General features: G+C 55.9%; 1 protein-coding gene across 2 annotated transcripts in view; it reads left to right on the top strand.

The window, feature by feature from the left end:
* The window catches only part of CYTH1 (cytohesin 1), a 78,878-nt gene that overhangs the window by 26,100 nt on the left and 32,805 nt on the right, over nt 1-19,973 (top strand). Inside the window, exon 1 of one of the 2 annotated variants that reach the window (XM_042917138.1) lies at nt 12,554-12,673. The exons of the other annotated variant lie outside the window; for it this stretch is intronic. Coding sequence (XP_042773072.1) covers nt 12,646-12,673 — 28 coding nt within the window. The 5' untranslated portion in view covers nt 12,554-12,645. Of the gene's footprint in view, nt 1-12,553; nt 12,674-19,973 lie in introns of those variants that run through there. 2 annotated transcript variants of the gene reach the window in all.

Raw genomic sequence — 19,973 nt, 5'->3', positions numbered from 1 at the left:
TCTGCCAGGGCTCAAGTCCACGAGACACAAGGACCAGGGAGCTGTCACAGACCGGGGACTGAGGACACAGGGCGACCACAGGCAGGGGGACTCCTGGACTGGATCCAGGAGAAAGGACAGTAGTGAGAGAGCTGGAGGCGTCCCTGGGAGTGTGGCCGCCTGTCCGCGCCCAGCCAGCGGTAACTTCCTGGTTGCAGTAACTACTGGGGTTACGTAAGGCGGAGAAAGAAGGTGGTGCTGGGGGAAGCGGGGGGGGGGGGGGGTGGCGGGGAGATGGGGACTCAGGGACTCCACGTGGTTGCCACTTCTCTGCAAGTCTACAGGGATTCAAGACACAGAGTTCAGTGCCCACACCAGCGCTCTGCAGTTCAGCCCTCCCCGCCGTCTTCCCCAGACACACCTGCGCAAGCACGGAAAGCCTGGTGGAGACGCTGATCTAGCTCAGCCTGTGGCAGCAACTCCAAGGTCATCCGTCGGAAACGGGAGTACGGCACACACTTTGCCGTGCGGCGTACCGGTTTCCAGAAGTTGAGATGCATACACTCCAACGCAGGGAAGTGTCCAAGACCTATTCGGTGAAAAAAGTAGCCTGTAGAAAAGTACATACCGTTTAACCTTTGTTATGCAGGCCGTAAGAAGGGCCTTGTGTGTTTTGCGTTTTATATCCTGTCCCCTGGGCCTCTACCGGGACCACGGTAACCCTGTATTTCTTCTCTGATTTAGAAACAAGAAGAGGGGCCTCTGGCTGGCTCGGTCGATGGAGCATGTGACTCTAGATCTCAGGGTTGTGAGTTCAAACCCCATGTTGGGTGTAGAGATTATTTAAAAATAAAATCTTCAGGGGTGCCGGGATGGCTCATTCGGGTAAGTGTCTGACTCTTGATTTCAGCTCAGGTCTTGATCTCAGGGTCGTGAGTTCAAGTCCCACACTGGGCTCCATACCAGGCATGGGGCGTACTTTAAAAAAAAGAAAGGAAGGAAGGAAGGAAGGAAGGAAGGAAGGAAGGGAGGAAGGAAGGAAGAAAAAGAAAAGAAAGATAAAGTAAAATATTTAAAAAATTAAAAACAAGAAGAAAGTAAGTTTGGTGTGTTTTGCCTTCAATGAGGTGATCCTTTCTTTGGTTAAAAGTACTCTGGGTGATCATTTAGTTTTCATGCTTTATTTCATAAGCAGTTTACTTTGATAAAAACAAACATGAAGACGGGAATTTAACCTTCAGGGAGACTCTCTTACTGGCCCACCTTTGTGGCTCTTAGACTTGTTTCAGTAGAGGTGCTCTCATTTGGGCCACGCCAGAGTTCTGGGGAATCACGCTGGACCCCACGCCGCGTGTTGCTATCTGGTTGCCGTGGGCAGAGCGTGCGTCCCACAGGAGGAGGGAGCACGGAGAGCAGATCAGCCGCGGGAAGAACCCCACTGGGCCCGCTCTCGGCAGGCCGGGGTCGGCGTAGCTCCTGACACCCTTCCTGTGTCCTGAGCTTGCCTCGTCGTGAAATGACGATGATGGGTGGTGATGGTAGGAGGGTCCCCTGCTCTGCTCCGTGGCTGTTTTTATGCCAAAAGAGATTCTGTATTTCTGGGACGGTATCTGTGTTTCTTTGCAAACTGATAACGTGCTTTTAAAAATTACCCGATTGACTGTTGTGCATTAGTATGTATCCCTTTAGTTAACATGGGAGACCTCACGAGACTCTGACGGCTCCGTAAGCCTGTTACCTGCTTGGACCTTCCTGTCTTTGTTTGTTTATTTATTTATTTTGAGAGAGAGAGAACATGAGCAGGGGAGGGGCAGAGAGGGGGGGAGAGAGAATCCCAAGCAGGCTCCATGCTGTCAACACAAAGCCTGACGTGGGGCTCGATCCCACAAACCGTGAGGTCATGACCTGAGCCAAAATCAACCACCTGAGCCACCCAAGCGCCCCAACCTTCCCGTCTTTTCGTCTCTGAACTTGCATTTAACGGGTCCCTCTTCCATGCAGACTTCTTTGCAGGTAGGTTTCCGGGAAAAGTATATACACTCCAGCAACCGGGGTGACTTTAGATATAAAATTAGTTTGGGAAAAGAGTAGAGGGTCCGGACTGAGGATTTGTTTGGGGGAAGGGAGTTCGGCTGGGGGCCACGTCCCGGGAAGGACGAGACAGTGCTGTGTGGGCACGGACATGCCCCTGTGCCCCTGTGCACGTGGCAGGAAGAGCCAGGCCTCCAAGGGCCTCTCGCCCGGTCCGCTGTCTGAAGGTGCCCTTCCTCTCCCGGACAGCACCTCCTCACCCTGGTGGCCAGTGTCTGCGTCCTTCAGGATTGTAGCCCAGGGTGGTATCGGACCTTGCCCAGATCTCCTCCTTAACACCAGGGAACGCCACTAGGATTTTTCCCAGAAGTCACTCCGCTTTTGTGGACTGCCCCCCTACTCTCCCAGGGACTGATTTGGGGCATCCTTCCACTGAGAGCTAGGAGCGCCTGGCCTCCCGGATTAGTCCTTAGCACACCGCATGGTGGCATCTGTGACTGCTGCCGCCCCTGGGTCCTCCCATCCCTGTCATGTGCCGGGGAGGCACAGTGTCCCCATCTCTGTGGCCCCAGCGCACGGCTGGAGGGTCGGCAGCACCGTTCGACAGGCATTGTTTAGGCTGAACACACAGTGAAAACTCAAGCCCTTTTTGAATGAATGCAGAGTCCTCAGCAAATACCTTGTTTTATTTTTTTATTGTTATTATTTTTTTACTTTGAAAAAGAGAACAAGCTGGGGAGGGGCAGAGAGAGAGAGAGAGAGAATCCCAGGCAGGCTCCACACGGCCAGCGTGGAGTCTGATGTGGGGCTCAGACCCATGAACCGCGAGATCATGACCTGAGCCGAAATCTGGAGTTGGACTTTTAACTGACTGAGCCACCCGGGGGCCCCAGCAAATAACCTTCTTAAAATAATGAGCCATGTGTGTGTGACCAGTAGCTAGAAAATGGGAGAACAGGTTTTCCAAGTGTGTTAGGCTCTGTGACCTAAGGTTCCCAGGTTGGTGAGACCTTCTCCTAAGGAGACACAGGCAATGGGGGGAGAGGGGCCCCTCCGCCTGGGTCCCCAAGCTCGGGCCTCTAAACAGAGAGGTGGCCGTGGTCATCAAATCCTGAAGGGGCTGTGTACTTTTACTGGTCTTCACGGAGAGGAATGGGAAGCAGGACATTGAGAGAAGAACATAAATGCGTCTCGTATGTCACAGAATTGTAGAAGAGAGAGGCCTGCGTGGTCTTTCTGTCTTGGGGGCATCGTGACTGTGGCCCGGATTTCACCTCGGCGGTCCTGTGCCCCCCACCGTATTCGGTGCTTTCGTAAGGCTGCTCCCCACACACGCACTCCTGGTTTCCTTCTGTAACCCACGCTAGTTAATATATTATTTATCACGTGTACAATACAAGTTCCTACTGGCTGGTAACCTGTTCCCACAACTGAGCCAGTGTGCGGACAAAGGGCAAACCGATTTTAATTATTAAGAAAACCATTTCGGAAAATAAGACAGAAGTACTGGTAAATATCAGCAGGGCATGGCCCGTCCTAGGTAAAACATGAAGATCCTCTTTTTCTCCCCATACATGTTCAAAGGGTCATTTAATTTATCGGCCAACTTGGCTAGTTGTCAACCTTTTAACTGTGTCTTTATTTAGCCAGCAGAGGGCAGCACAGATTGACTTTACCGCATCCAGTTTTTTTTTGTTTGTTTGTTTGTTTTTTTACTTTAAAAGGCATTTAAAACTGCTGTACCAACTATTTTCTAGCACAGTTTGAATTTTTTCTTCTTTCTCATCTGAGAATTAGTGTTGTTGCTAACCCGTCTTTGTGGAGGACGATGTTTTGATGTTTACATTTAGCCTCACAAATACTGTTACATTCTTATTTTGTGAAGTATTTGTGACCTGTTTGCGAAAGTCTGCCCGGACTGGTGAGGCTGGTGATGGTGGCTGCCGAGTGCAGTACGTAGGGACATTGGTCCACTGTCACCAGAAAGTGGGGAGTCGTTTAGCCAGGGTCCCGGGACTGGTGCCACCTGGACCCGCCCCGGGAGGAGTGTGACCCCGGACGCGGGTTCTCGAGCACCAGGGCTCTGCGTGAGCGTCTGATAAATGTATCCACCCCCTTCTCAGGAAAAAATGCGTATAAGCTCGGAAACATACGGCTTCTCAGTTTTATGGCGTTTTATGCTATCGATAATGGATTTTCTTCACACAGAAAAAAAGACCAGAGTTTGTGAAGAATTGTACCTTTCTATTCTTTCCTTACGAGAGTTAATGACTTCTTGGGAAAAATTGAAATTCAAATTGTGTGTGAAAAGGAAAGGGCAGAAGGGCATGGTTTAGATTGTTGTTTTTTAATATATACCTAATTGATTCTGACTTTTTTAAAGCATTTTATTTAAAAATTTTTTATTTTATTTTAGAGAGTGCAAGACACCCCCCCCCCCCCAGTGGGGAGGGGACCAGAGTGAGAGAGAATCTTAGGCAGGCTCCACACTCAGCACAGAGCCTGACGCGGGGCTCGATCTCACGACCAGGATCATGACGTGAGCTGAGATCAGGAGTCAGAGGCTCGACTGACTGAGCCACCCAGGCGCCCGTTGACTTTTTCTTTTGATGATAAGAGTGCTTTAAAAAAAAAAAAAAAGTGCCAGAAACTCTGCCTCACGGCAGTCCGTATTGGCAGATAGTCAGGAACCCCAGTACGCTCTCCTCCAGGTGCAAGGTTCGCAGTTGTCATGGGATGGCCATGCTCTTTGAAGTCTTCGTTTGACTTCTTTGCAACACACACATATTTCCTTTGTCCTCAGCACCACCCCCCCTTTTTGGGCAAGATCTATTCATATCTGTGAGGAAAACAGTACAAATGTGTGTCGTTTGTTTATTTTATTTCATTATTATTATTTTTTTGTGTTTATTTTTGAGAGAGAGAGACAGAGCACGAGCAGGGAATGGGCAGACAGACAGAGGGAGACACAGAATCCGAAGCAGGCTCCAGGCTCCGAGCTATCGGCACGGCGCCCGACGCGGGGCTTGAACCCACAAGCTGTGAGATCATGACCTGAGCTGAAGTCAGACACTCAACTCACTGAGCCACCCAGATGTCCCTAAATCCGTGTTTTTTAGGTAGCCCAAGCAGTGGTAACCTTCCAAAGAGTTTGCAGTATGTGCAGGGGTGTGTGTATGTGTGTGTGTGTGTGTGTGTGTGTGTGTGTGTGTGTTTTGCTGCAGAGAACTGCTGTTTGTGTCCCCACCCCCCACGTACAGCGGCTCTTCTGGTGACGGTGTGCCCCGTGCCGCCCTCCTGCTGGCAGCTGGCCAGGAAGGATCTAAGCTGCAGGGGAGGAGGCCATCAGGAAGGGGAATGATTTACCCTCACAGCCCAGAAAGGCTGCAGGGCTCCATGGGCCTTTGAGAACGGAGCTGAGGGGGAGGCTGGAAACGGGAGGCTGGATGGAAGGTGTTCATGGCGGGCAGGTAGGCTCTAGTCTCCTCTCCTCTGTCTTGCCACAAGGCGATGTCTCTTCCACTTTCTGTAAAACACGAAGAAGGTTTGACTCCCGAAGGAGGATGTGGAGATGCGTGGCCTCGAGCGTACGCGCCCGGTCTCTCCTCCACCTGCCCCCCGGCCCCGGGTACTGCTGGCCAGGGTTACAGCCCGCACAGCCCAGGTGGGAGGTCGGAGGGTGGCTCTTGGGGTTAGTAGGACAGAGAACCCACAGAGTCGCTCCCGGGCTCTGCGCGGCACCCCTTTTTTATTTACAGGGAGACCCAGCCCACCACACACCGCTTCCGATCAGGTTGTTGGTGCCGGGCTCTTAGACAAGGAGAAACAGCCTGTGTTTACTAGACGTTTAAGGAAAAGCCTCCGCGTTAAATAGGAGAACAACGCAAGTGGAAGAAAAGATACTTGAGGAACCACACCATAGCAGAACGTCTTAAAAGCCACGGACTTCAGAGTCATAGGGGTGGTATTAATGAAACAAGAACAGGATGCTATCCAGAAGGAATATTCAGAATTAAGAGTGAGTGCGTGCACCCTGAAAATAGCAGAAAGGAGACACCGAGGGCCAAGCGTGGAGGACGAAGCAGAGAGCCGTCCGGTGCAGGTGGCCGTGACACGGTACCCCTGACCGGGTGGCCTCTGCAGCACACGTGTCTCTCTCTGGGTGTGAGGCTGGGGTCAGAGAGCCGGCCCGCGTCAGCACCTCTTGCTGAACTCTCTCCTCCTGGCTCCCAGAGGGCCGTCCCGTGTGCCCACCAGCTACGGGGACAGCCAGCTGCCCTCTGGCCTCTCCCCGTGTGGCCGCCGGTCCCACATGAGCAGGGACTCACAAGCCGATTGCCTCCCAGAGGCCTCACCTCCAGACTCCATCGCGGTAGGGTTTCAACACACAGATTTGGGTGGACACAGGCCTTCGCCCCATTGCCAGAACCCTTCCTAGAAAGTGGCTCGACGAGGAGATGAAAAGCAGGGTGAAAAGATAAAAACCAGAGGATCCACGGCAGAGGGCCAGCGTCTAACAGAAACACTGAGAGCAGCTGAGGAAAAGGGTAGGACATCATTAGAGATCATAAGACTTCAGAATTGGGGTCTACCTAGGGGCCAGCATGGTGCATGGAAACGAACTCGCACCCGGGCAGCTTGTGACAAAGCTGCACAGCACTGAGGGCAAGGGCCCCGAAAGCTTTCGGAGAGGGGAAGAAGGTCCCACGGAAAATTCTGGGAGTCAGAAGGGCACTGTAGCTAACAGCACCGTGGGGACAGGGGACGACGAGGGAGTGCCTTCACCGTCGCGAGGAAATGATTTTAACTTACGGTTCTGTACCCAGACAACATGCCGGTCGAGTGTGAGAGAAGAAGAGGGGTGTTTGTGGACACGCAGAATCCACGCAGCAATGAAGACCCGCCCCTGCGCGTCCTTGTTCTGTTAGCAGAGGGTAATTCAGGAAAGAAAAACGCACGGAGTCAGAGGAACCAGAGCCGGCAAGTGCCAGGGGGACGGGGGGAAGCTGCAAGGCCAGGCCGCGGAGGCGCGTGGAGGCTTTTGGAGGGCCGTCGCCAAACACAGGCTGCTCCGAATGTTTAACCCTGTGGACAGTTTCCTGCCTTAGTGTAGAGAGTTTGCCATTCGGCCCGTAACGCAGAGAACTCGGCAAACGGAAAAAAAGAGACACTTAGCGCCCGTCTATGGTAATTTTAACCACAGTAGGTTCTATAGCTAAGTCGTGAGCAGTATTTATGGAAATAGTAAGTGTTGATTGAACCCAGAATTTACGTGTGACTCTACCGCGTGCGTGCCAGTGTGTGTGTGTGTGTGTGTGTGTGTGTGTGTGTGTGTGTGTTGGGGGGGGAGGGGAGAGGTAGAAGCCAAGCCTTCGTCCATCGTGGCAGGCAGTTGGTGTCCAGAACTGAAAACTCGGGAGCACATCGTGTGGGTGTGTTACTTGGAAACAGGGAGGTGATTAGCAGAAGGCCTAGCTAAGAGGGCTACCTCTGTGGAGCACGATGCAAGGGTGGGAGATACAGTTGGGCAGGAAACTGTGGGTTTCTGTTTTAAGCCATAGGTACTGTTTGTTTTTTGTACGATGTGTGCATGTTCCTCTGGTTGAAGAAGATGAACCAGGCATGAAGGGTCAGAGAAAGATCCGGAGGGGCTGCTAGCAGGGTCGCGTTAAGAAGGGTCTTAAGACCATGAGGAGGAGCTGAGACTTCTAGGCAGCTGATGGGGCCGAGGCAGACCTAAGGAGAGGTGCCCGGCAGCCTGTGGTTTGGGGTCCGCCCTTCTCCATCCTGCTCTGCTGGAGGCTGCCTGGGTGCCCTGTGCCCGCAGGCTCCCCTGCCCTTGGCCCCCGCCGGAGTTGTCCAGGCGGTTGGTCAGAGGAGAACGAGGTCCAGGTATTTTCTCCCTGCCAGGCGGCTGAGGGTTAGCCGAGTCCTGTCCCCAAGGCGGCCAGCCACCGCCACCTGCGGGCCTGGCCCTGATAGGGTGCTCCTTCCTGCTGACCCTGGGGTGCTTCCCCGCCACTTGTGGGTCTCCCCAGACCCCACCCTTACTTCTGTAGACAGTGCCTCAGTTCACCCTCCAGACTCCCGCTCCTTGGGATCATGACTGATGTAGGTATCACGCAGAGAGAAAAGTTTCCCCGGGACGTGACGTGAATATTCATGCACGTTTCCTCCCAGCGTCATTTCAAACCATCACAAGGTTGCACGTTCCCGCCTGCCTGTCCCCAGAGAAGACGAGACGGGGGTAAGGGACTCAGGCTATTGAAGGTGTTTTATCCATTGAAAACATAACACGTCTTGAGTCAAAACACCGGCAATCCAAGCGCCTTCACGTGTGAGGTGGATGCGAGCAGCTACAAAGGGCTGTCTTTCCCTCTGTTGGTTTCGTCCTTGCTGTGGGGCTGGGCCAGGGCTGGGCCGCCCATCTCGTTACTCACACGGCTCTGAGGCCTGGGCAACTGTTGCGCTTTTGTATTTTCCTTGTTTTCCCAGTGAGTTCAGAGTGTGCTTTGAACTTGTGCACAGCTCCGCTGAAGGAGCCACGTATGATCTTGGTGCTGTATTCGGGACTGATGCTGGAGCCGTGCCTGGCGAGTAGGGTGGCACTTTGTTTCCGTTTGCCCGGGAAGGCCAGGTGTCTGCCTGTTGGCTGACGTGCTTATAAATAGCACCCACCTGCAATCTGAAAAATGTCCCAAGATCTGGGGTAAGTAATGCAGTCACTCAGGAGTGAGTCAGACGTGGAGTTTGGTGCTTTGGTAGTTAAACTTCTGTTTTTAGGAACCGAAGTTGCCCTTCATTCACAACTTCGCTTTTTAAATAATGTCATCTGTTGCACTAGCTTCGGAACAGCGGTGACCGCGCGGCAGGCAGCGTGGTGGCCCGCCAGGTGCGCCTGCCGTGCTCCCGGTTTAAGGCCTGAGCGGCAGTTCTCCTGCCAACAGCTTACACAACCGGGACAGGAGCCGGTCGTGAAGGGGCCGCCGTCCCCCATGGGGGGGGATGAGCCTTAGAATCCCTCCCGGGAAGTGAACTGGCCAGCGGTGCCGCGCAGGGCGGGGCTGGAAGTCCGGGAGGTCCGGGCAGAGGCTGAGGCGCGCCCTGCGCCCTGGGGCGGGGACCCTGGTGGCAGCTCCGCCCAGAGACGGCATGTGCCTTCTCCCGCCCGCCCAGGCCAGAGGGCTTGGGCCACCCTTGACCTCTCTCACACCCACAGGGAGTCCGTCAGCAAGTCCCTGGCGCTGCCTTCCAAGTGAATAGAGCAGGACTTTGATCACTGTCCCGTCGCCCCTCGCCTGGGTGGCGGCAGCGGCCTCCCTGCCCGTCTCCCTGCTTGTGCCCCTGCTGCCCCGCGGCCGGAGTCATGACAGCGGAAGTCCGCTCCTTCACTTCGTGCCCGCCCCTGCCAGCGCCTCCCCGTCTCACCCACCGCGGAAACAGCCCCCAAGGCCCTCCGCAGCTCTCCCCTGCCTTCCCCGCCCTCCGGCCTTGCCTTCCCCTCCCGCCGCTGTCTGCTCCGCTCCAGGCCCGGGCCAGGGGCAGCCAGCCCTGACCCGCTGGGCGCTTACCTGCCCACGTACGTGCATTGTCCTCCCCGCTGCCCTCCCTCCCCAGCCCCCTGCAGCCCTACGTGCCACGGAGGCCGGTGCCCGGCACGCCGTGGGGTACCCAGCACCGCACGTGCCCGGAACGAAGCCAGTGGAGGAAGAGATTACATGTTTGATTGTAACACACAGAAACTTCTATAAAGGGAAAAGATACCACCACTGCTATTAAAAACAAGCGACCGGTTGTGAGAAAAGATTTGCGACGTTAAAATAAATGTGGTTTTTTTGACGTTTATTTATTTTTTGAGAGAGAGAGAGAGTGTGCACATGAGCCAGGAGAGGGCAGAGAGGGAGGGAGACACAGCATCGGAAGCGGGCTCCAGGCTCTGAGTTGTCAACACAGAGCCCGACGCGGGGCTCGAACCCGCGAAACGAGAGACCATGACTTGGGCTGAAGTCGGACGCTTAACCGACTGAGCCACCCACGTGCCCCAAAGTTTGCAACGTTTAATACAAAGAATTCACAATCTACAAATCAATAAGAAAATGGGCAAACAATATGAATAAGCAGTTCAGAAAAGAGGAAATACCTCAGACTGTTGAAAGGGTCATCAGCACCACCGGTCATCAGGTCAGTGTAGACAGTAACCGCCGAGAAGCCGTTTTCACTTCTCAGACTAGCAGACGTGAAGTTTGTCCTGCCAGGGAGGAGGCAGGCTCGGGCAGGGTCTGCGAAGGCGGCAGGTGCTCATGCCGGGAAGGGGGTGGCCACCGCGTGCGGGTGGGGGGGACAGGCCTGCCTTTGGGCATCTTTCCAGAGAAACGCTCTACCGCTTGACAGGCATGAAGTAGAAGTGCCCCGTCCTCTGAAAAGTTGGGATCCGCATCAGAGACCGGCCCTGGCCCCAGAGGGTACAGATACTGATTTGGGAATGAGTAACTTAGGTTTTGAAATGGGGCTGGAGGGGCCTTGGCCTGTGACTCGTTCCAGAAAGGGACGCGCCGGAGAAAGCATAACTTTGATGTACAGAACTGAAGGTAAGAAGTTGGTTTATGTTAGTTGCCTCTACAAAGCAGAGTGGTTTCTAAAAGTATGTGTTTGTGTGTTTATTTATTACCAGACAAAGAAGGAAAACGGTGGGCCGGGGCCGCTGCCCTGAGACACCTGGGGCCACGTGCCGAGCGTGCCTGGAAGCGATGCTCTGGTGTCTGGCCGTAGACGTGTGCCTTTCTGCCCGCGGTCAGGGCCCGGCCTCAGGACGGCTGGCCCCGCGTCCCGCGCGCCTGCTGCGGGAGGCGCGCCCGCGACCGCGACCGAGGCCACCGGGAGGAGGGGTCGGGGTCCAGCAGCGGAGGGAGCTCGGGGCCGGGTTTCAGGCTTCGGGCAAGTCGTGTGACGCCCCTGGGCCCTCGGCATCAGGCGAGCCCCTCACAGGGCGATGAGTTAGCCGGGCCGGGCCGGGCCACGGGGCCTGCAGCGATGACGCCCGAGGCACACGTTGTTTCATTGGTCCCTTGTGAGTGAAGAAACTGAGGAGGGGACCCGGTATCTAGATCCAGCAGTTCTGCTCTGAGAACGTGTGCTCAGGGGATGATAAAGGGCAAGCCAGAGGGTGTGCCCGGGGGTGTTGAGATGGGCAGGAAGAGTGGAAACCTCGTAGAAGTCTTACAGCAGGGGATTGGTTAAATACCGTCTATGCTGTGAATGACAAAAAATGTGATCAGTTTGCGTCCGTTACCATGGAAGATGTTTGTCATAAGTAAAAAATGGCCGGTTATAAAAGAGCATGTAAAACACCGAATTTTTGTCTTTCTGTATATGTATTTATTTCTTCATAGATCTGTATTTCTCTCTGGATGTATACACTCTAGATGTACCATCTCTAGAGATGATATAAACACATTTCAAGAGATATGTGTTTGTGTAACATATATGGTTATTATACACGTCATATATAGGATCCAAGGTATCTACAGAGGTAAAACATATATTTGTACATGTGTGTATACAAAGAGAGTGGGAATATGATACACAGAACAAAAATCTGGAAGAATATAAATAATACATACCGGAGTGTCACCAGTGGTTATTCCCAAGTGATAGGCTTTTTTCCTCATTACTGTTCATCTGATTTCAACAGTAAACACGTATCGTGAATATAATAACAGTATGCAGAAACGAACCCACAGGAGAAAATAGAAAGGGGATAAAACCGAACTTGTGTTGGAAATGTCCTTGGAATTTTTTTTTTTTCCTCTCAAACTCTGCTTTCTTGCCTGGGTGGCTCAGTCGGTTGAGTGTCCCAACTCTTGATTCAGCTTAGGTTATGATCCTGAGGGTCATGGGATCGAGCCCTGTGTCGGGCTCTGTGCTGAGTGTGGAGCCTGCTTAAGGTTCGTTCTCTCTCTCTCTCTCTCTCTCCCCCCCCCTCCCTAGCTTGCTCTCTCTCTCTCTCTTCCCCCTCCCTCTGCCCCTCTCCCTAGCTCTCTCTTCTTCCCCCCTCCCTCTGCCCCTCTCCCTAGCTTGCTCTCTCTCTCTCTCTCTCTCTCTCCCCCCCCCCTCTCCCTCTCCCTCTCTCTTAAAATCTGCCTTCTCCTTTTAGCCTGTGACCTCAGAGCATACCGTAACGATGACGGTGTCTTAGTCATTCTCTTCGGAAGTGTGCCGCCCTCTCGGTGTGAGAGCACCGGGGCTTTATGGGACTCTCTTCTGAGAAAGTGCTCGCCGGGTGCAGGGACGCGGGGGCTCGCCCCGTCCGTCGCTGTGGTTGAGTCGGAGGAGAGTCCGGGAGGGCGGCTGCCGGGCTCCTGGGCTCCGGCCTCGGGCTGCTTCCAGGGAGGAGGAGACGGTTAACTGCTGAACTTCCTCCGAAGCTTCTTGAGCTCGACTCCGGGAACTGGGTGGTGGCCGTGACGCCTCTGCCGCGGGAGGCCCATTGGTCCCCGGCGTTCAGGAAGGCGCCCGGCGGCCCCGCAGGTGCTCCCGCCCCGCCCGGCCCCGCCGCCCAGGGGAGCTCGGCCGCGCCAGCTGGCCTCTGAGAAACACAACCTAGCAACCTTCGGGGCCCTGCTCTGGTGGGGGAAGATGGTCCTTAAAACCCAAGAGGAGGATGGTGAGTCCCAGCCCCGCCCGGGCGTCTGGAGTGGGGGTGAGGTCTCTTCTCGATCCGTGTGGGTGACGCCGGGATGACAGTTGTGCTGCCTTTCGGGGGGGGGGGGGGGGGGAGCGCAGCCCAGGCCGTGGGCTCGCTCTCGCCGTTTTCGGGAGCGCGACCGGAGAGTGCGGTGGCGGGGAGGAGGCCGGGGCTGGCCCGTGTCCAGACTGAGAGTGATGGTGAGAAGTGCGGATCGGAGCGACCAGGGAGAGCCCCACGGAGGCGTCCGTTGGCACTAAATGAGGTGTAACGGAGGGGCCACTCGGGGTTAACTTGATCTTCCTCTTTCGGTATTGCTACCGGCCGCCGCCAGAGGCCCTGAGGGGTCTGTAAACTTCCTTGGTCCTCTCCGCACCCACACTGTAAACCGTGACCTTTTAAGTAAAGGGGCAACAAGTCACGTGGCCCATACGCCCCCGAGGACCCTGGGAAGGAGGTGCGCGAAAGCCCCTTCTGTCGTTCTGAAGCTCGCGTGTGGACGTGTGTCTGTTTTGTGATGTCGTCACCAGATGGCAATGTTTCAGTGGTGGAAGACACAGCACAAACGTGTACCGGTTTGTAGTTAGTAATGAATTACGTGAATGAGTTTGAAGATTTCACAGTAGATTTTGTGAAAGTTGGAACGAGTTTTGGGGGTCATTTTTATGCTTTTCCTTATCTGGTTCGCTATAAGATACATTGGAAAGCTTCACCTCTGAGCGCAGATTATCTTGGCCCGTATCCGCGGGTGACTCGGAAAGCTGTGCCGTGTGGGAAAGACTCTGGGAGAGAGGGACATACAGGTGTTCGTGGTGATACTTTTGAAGACGGGGCGTAAAGAGAGGCAGTTCCGGGCTAGCGTTGAACAGCCCACGTGGGAGGTGCTGTATCTGGAAGGTGGGTCCACCGTAGCCAGGGTCTCTCGTTGGAAAGGGGATACGTGCAAGAGGGGAAGAGAGCACTTCACTGACGATTCGGGGCAGCCGGTGTGAGCCTGGCCTGGGCAGTGACCGCTGGTCACTCTTACACGCCGCTGGTCCTCCAGGTGAGCTTGGCCTCAGACCCAGGAGAGGTCCTGCTGAACAGTCGCTTCGAGGCTGACTCGCAGGGCCCCGTGTCATCGGCCTCTGGCCGTCCCGGAGGGCCTGCTGATCCAGCCTGAGCTGCGCGTTGCGGGCGCTTGGCCCGGTGGTGACAGCGGGCACCATCTGGGGACTGGGGACTCTCGGGCTCAGAGTTGAGAGACAGGGTTAATGGGCAGCGTTGCTTTGAGCGAGTCACCGTCAAGAGCCGGCCACTCTCCACTTCCCTCATCGCCTCCCAGGAGCGCTTTGGCCTGTTGTGTACTGGGGACGTGAGGGAGGACGTGAGGGAGGACGGCGTTGCCCTTCTAACTGCCGCTGAAATCGACGCCCGAGGGATTACGAGGAGACACAGAAATGGCGTTCGCGCAAACGTGAACGGGAAGGGAGCAAACGGGCCTCCCCCCGGCGGGTCCCCGGGGTCCCTGGGGGAGGGGACTGTCCGCATTACGCTCCTCACAGAGCAGCTGCCTTTACTGGTGCCCAGGACGCCGAGGACACCCCGGATGAAGGGCAAGTGGGGGTTCGGAAATGTCTCTAGGGAAGTGAGACCTTTCCTGCTGCACGAATCTCAGACCCGTAATCCGTAAATTAAACGTGCTCTTGGCCGCTGTCCTTCCCTGGTGCCTGCGCTCGTCGGCTCGTCGGCACCCGTTCCCGTGTCCCGTAGGCGTGGGAGCCAGCGCGGACGCCGTGCACTGAATGGGGCAGTGTCTCCACAAGCCTGGCCTCTCGGTGCGTAGTCTACCCCCTTGGTTTGCCCTCGAACCTCTCCTTTGGGCCGGAACCCAGGCTCCCCCCGTATGTGGAACACGAGGCCCCGGCAGGCGGAGGCGAGGCTGTCTTCCGGGTGCCAGCCCAGTCCTGACGCGCCCTGGGCCCTGACCCCAGGTGTGCTCACTGTCCCCGGGCACCAGCCGCTTCCCGGCCTCCTCGCCTTGCGTGGTATGTGCGTCCACAGTATCTCTGCTTCCCCATTTGAATCCATTCGCCCTTCAAGTCCCGGCTCAGAGGCTTGACCTCCCTGAGGCCTCTTGGCGTCCCCAGGCGTCCTCCGGGTGCCGGGTGTGCGTGGCCACTGTGGCAGCGTGGGCCGCAGCTACAAGGCCTCCCCGTCTGGCCTTGCTGTTCTGTGCAGGGCAGGGGCCGGAGCCGTTTAAATCTGAGCTCCGAGCGCAGGCCGGGCCTGTGCAGGTGCTCCGTAAGTGGCAGTGCATGGGATTCTTCCAGTAAGAGAAAATAAAGAGCTAAGGACTCGGCCAGTGAGTTCGAATGGGCCTCTCTTAGTGGGTTACTTGTACTGAGCGAGTCTTCCCTCGTCTATAAAACTGGACGTGACCGTGCACATTTCATTGTCAGGAAATACGCAGACTTCACAGGTGGACTTCCTTATCTCGTCCAAACGAAAGCGGAAACGGGAAAGAAAAAACGTCTTAGGCTGTGAGGGTCCATGTGAGTCTAGGGAGGGGTGTGGGATGGAATGAGGTAGAGTGCCTCCCCACCAGGGCAGCGGGCTCTCAGGCGGCACCCGGAATAGCGTCCCACCCGATCCCCTCGTCTGGGCGCGATCCCCGTGATTGTGCCGGCCTTCGTTGGGCAAACCGCTTAGGGCGCGGAGCACAGGGAGAGGGGTGGCCCAAGCGCCCTAACTAGAATTAAGATAGGTTTTGCTCCCTTCCTTGGGGGTTGAGTTTGTGATTTGCAGATCAAAATGGTTGCATCCTTACTTTTAAGCGAGAGCACCTCCCAGCGGACCTGCTTCACCATCTGCTGTGGCAGGTCTCGAAGGGGACTGGCTCTGGTCGGAATCTTCTAGGCCCTCCTGCGAGCGCACCAGAGACGTCGCTCACAGCGCACAGAACCGCCCTTTCTTTCCGGTGAAGAAGGCGAGCGGAAACGAGGCTTGGGTCTGCCCCTCTCGAAGAGTGAACCTTTACCCGTCGTCTGAGGCTTCCTGCGGCCTCCCGAGTTCCCTTGGTTATGGAATATGAAAGCACAGGCCCGGCCGCTGGCGGTCAGGGCCCGGGGTCCGACACACAGGTGGGGTGTGGAAGGCAGCAGGTGGAATTGTCTCAGGAGCCAGCGTAGGTAGAAAGGAAGGGCAGGTGTCGTGGGTCTAGGCAGGCCCAGGTCTGGGCCTTCGGAGCACGGATCTGCCTACAAAGTGGTCAGCGGACAGGGCCTCGGGAACAGGAGACCTTCCCGTTGTTGCCATCGACCCTCTCTGCTTCTGGAAGGGTCGCTGAGGTGTGTTTGTGGTGGGGGCGGTGGCACCTGCATGCGGCTTGCTGCGGGTTGAAGGGCTCGGCCTTCTGGAAGTGTTGGGCCGTGCCGGGCTCTCCCTTCTCCCGTGCATTTTGACAGCCCTCCAAAGGCAGCTTGACTGGCTATACGTTGTTCTCGTCTCTGCTCCTCTAACTGCTTGTCCACTGGGCCGAGATTTCCTCGTGACAAGTAAACTTATAGCTGCTAAAGGCCTCTCCTGTCTGAAGAGCTGCGGCTGGTGGAGGTTTCGTCTTGCAGCGGGGACAGTCACCGACCCCAGTGTGGCCTCAGACCCGTGCAGCCTCAGCAGTGACCCGGTCAGTCCCGCCTGGCTGGCCACCGTGATCACCGGGGCTCCCCGAGGGACGGCCGGCTCCGCCAGGAACCCACGTTCATGAGCGCCGTTGCTACGGCCTGGCGATCTCGTGACTTCCTGTGCGTGTCCCCCGAGTGCGTGCCGTGTCTGCCCACGTAGATGTGGGTGACGCACCGGAGGAAACCGAGGGGCAGGTCAGGCCCCACTTCCCTCCGCTCCGCTCCGCTCTGCCAGCGGTCAGCGCTCACCCAGCACGCCCCTCCTTCCTTAAGGAAAGAACTTCCTTGCTGCACAGAGGGCTCCCGAAAGCTCAGCTTCTGATCTAAGAAAGATCCGGTGAATTTCTTTTCTGAGCCAGTGGCTGTTTCCGCGTCTCCTTTCTTTCTGGTGTTTAGAGTCTCCTTTCTTCGGTATCTTCTGTTGGAGTTCAGGATCCTGGTGCAGAGACTTCAGGCAGAGCCCCACGTACAAAACCACAGCACAATGGTGTGGCTACAGCAGGCAAAGTTTTACAGACATTAGAACAGAAGTCAGGTGTACTTTTTTCCACAAGAGAAATATTTAGGCGTCAATCTGGGCAGGTGTTTTGTGGTGTAGGTAAGTGGCTGGCGGCATTTCCGTATTTTCTCTGAATAGGAATTTCAGCATACCGTGTCGCCTGAGCTGCGGACCCAAACACGCGGTGGGGTTGCAAGTGACGTGTCCACACCCACACTTGCTCGCAGCCTTTCCACGCAGCCTCCGAAGACGGTCCCCGTCGGCCCCTTCAGGCGTGTCCTCCTTAGTCTTCTGTGCACTCACACACCTAGTGTTCTGTGGTTTCCTGTTGCACGGAGTGTGTCTCAGAGATTTTTCTAGATTAGCACTCCCGGATTATCTCATTCCTCTTAGTGACCGCATCGTGTTTAAGTAGTCTTTCATTTTTGCAGTCTCGGGGAGGATGCGTGTCGGGTAAATTCCTAAATGGAATTCGCTGAATCGAAAAGCACGTGGCTTCTAAGATTCGGTCCTGTGGAAAGGCTGGGCCAGGTTACGCGCCCCTGGCCTGTGTGCCCCCACGTCCTCGCCAGGGTCTCCTGTGTCGTCAGACATTTTAACTTCTGCCGGAATGACGGAGAGCAGTATGGTATTCGTGTTTTGATTGTCGTGTTTTGAATTTTTAATCTTTGGGGCGTTCGGGCATCTCTCCACGTTGGCCACGCGTGTGTTTCTCCTCGTGTCTGCCTGTGTGTCCTCGGCCAGCTGTGTTTGTCGCTGACTTTCCGGTCTTCGTGCTCCTGTCCTTGGGACTTACAGAAGTTCCCCCTCGCACGTGCTTGCGTGTTTGTGGTCCCGGCTGCTTACGTCTGCACCCAGGCGTTTCGTTTCGGTGCAGGAAACACACTCTCCGGGACTATGGCCATATTAATCCGTGCTTTATTCTAGAATTTTTATGGTTTCTCTTTCTACATTAAAATCTTTGGTTCGGCTGGAATTTACTTTGACATAAATGAGGTAGGCATTCAGCTTAGCCTCCCCCCGAATGGCTGGCTGGCTCACTGCCACACCACCGTTGTCCGAATAATCCTACTCTTCTTTATATCTGTGTGTCTTTTCTCCCCGAGACCCTGTGACTTGAAATGCGGCCAGGTGTGTCGGCGTCTCTTGAGTGTCCCCCGGGGCCGCTTCCCGTCACCGAGCCTCGTGAGCGTCAGTCACCAGGAGCGACTCTCTGACTTCATCTTTTTTCTCCTTTGTACTTTTCTGGACTGTCCGTATGTAAATATTTTCATCAGGACTTTGATATTATTTCATTTATACCGTTTCTGTAAAAATCTTGGTGATACAGTTTTTTTTCCCCCCTTTCTTTGTTTTGAGAGAGCATGAGCAGGGGAGAGGCAGAGAGGGAGAGAGAGGATCCCAAGCACAGAGCCCAACGTGGGGCTCGAACTCACGAACTGTGAGGTCATGACCTGAGCTGAAATCAAGAGTTGGACGCCCAACCCACTCCAGGTGCCCTGATGTAAAGGTGCTTTTAGGAACCGTGACCTACATACTGAGGGGAGACCTTTTCCTGTAGGGGTTTTCCTTTGTTTTCCTGGTGACTCTCCTGCCGCTGTGAGAGGCCGGCCCTGCCGCGGTGGCCGTGCGGGCCTTGGGGATGGGAAGGCATTTGTCCAGAGAAACCCGTCACAGCCGACCATCCAGGATAAAGGCCAAGAGGAGAGGATCTGTTTGTCCTGGAGGGGAGGCCCCCAGAAACCTCCCTGGTGTCGGGAATTCACAGCCAGACCCCCCACCCTCTCACGGATCACATCGCCTCTCCAGTTCATCTTGGAGACGGAGAAGCGCCACCCAGGGTCCCGGAGCGCAAAGAACATGGAACGAAGCTTTGCCCACCCACTGCGGCCCTCTCGTGGCCCTCCTCCCCGCAGCGCGGCTCCCGGTGGCTCAGCCGTGCGCTCTGCAAAGAGCCGGAGGCGGAGGGCTCTGAGAGCAGCCTCTCAGGACAGGACGGATACGCCCTTGGCCCGGCCCCGCGGCTGGGCCCTCCGTGCCTGTCCCGGCTGCGCCCGCCCGGCCCGGGCCTCCAGCCCCTCGGAAGCTTCTCTCAGAAGTCAGAAAACCTTCTCTGGATCCCCGGCGACTCTGATCAGGGTCAGGGTGTGGTTCTGGGAGCCGGGTTTTTTCTGCTTTGGGGTTAGAGTAGAAAGCGCTGCTCTCTTAAGAGACCTTCAGGCCCTGCCCGGTGGGAACAGATGTGTGGCGAGAAGTATTTATGCTTCTCCCTTTTACTAAAGGAAAGTTAAGCACTTTTAAGGGTCAGGAATGGAGCGGAAGTGTTGAAGAGCTCCACGCCTCAGCTGCCATGTCACACGGACGGGGGGCGGAGGGGGGGACAGGAAATCAGGTGCTCTGCGTGCTGGGGCCGCTGCCCAGGTCAGCTGGGACTTGCCGTGCCTCACGCCTCGACACCTAGGATGAGCCCGTGTGGGGCCTGGATGAATTGAAAGATGGTGATTTATCTCCACCTCAGAAGCTGTGGCTCAAGTAAAGTGAGTGCTGCCGCCTTCCCCCGCACGCGTGGTAAAGGGTCACTGGCCGGTTCCGTGCGCCCCGGGCCGCGCTGGCCGAGGGAGAGCGGGAGCAGGGGCAGGACGGAGGGCCAGCCAAGCCGTGAGCACTGCGCGGGGGAGCCCTGTGTGGGGGAGCCCTGTGTCAGCCTGCAGTTGCAGGCGTGAGCCGCTAGGGGGCGGCAGAGGACACTCAGTTCTTTGCTCCCGCTTCGGAACCCAGGTTTTTACTGCACTGGACAAACACCCTGTGTCCCTGTCCCTGTCCCTTCGCGACCGTGACCGCTGAGAAGCCCGCTCTTTCTTTCTGACGCCCCTCCCCGCCACTTCTCACCGCACCTGAAGTGCTTCTCTCCGGCTCAACAACAGCAGAGTCCGGATGTCTTGGTGTCACATTCAGAGGACACGGTGGGACTCCAGCTTCTCCACACGTTTCCAGAGTGTTCTTTCTCCCCTTTCCCCGTGCGACTGTCACGCTGCCCGGCCTGGAGTGCCCTCTGCTGCCCGGCTCTGGCCTCGGCCCCTCGCGGAGCCTTCCGGCAGCCTGGCCACTGCGTTCACGG

The sequence above is a fragment of the Panthera leo genome, chromosome E1, assembly GCF_018350215.1.
Source record: "Panthera leo isolate Ple1 chromosome E1, P.leo_Ple1_pat1.1, whole genome shotgun sequence".
Taxonomy (NCBI): Eukaryota; Metazoa; Chordata; class Mammalia; order Carnivora; family Felidae; genus Panthera; species Panthera leo.
The sequence above is the reverse complement of the archived record's forward strand: the minus strand, read 5'-3'. Positions and strand labels throughout refer to the sequence as shown.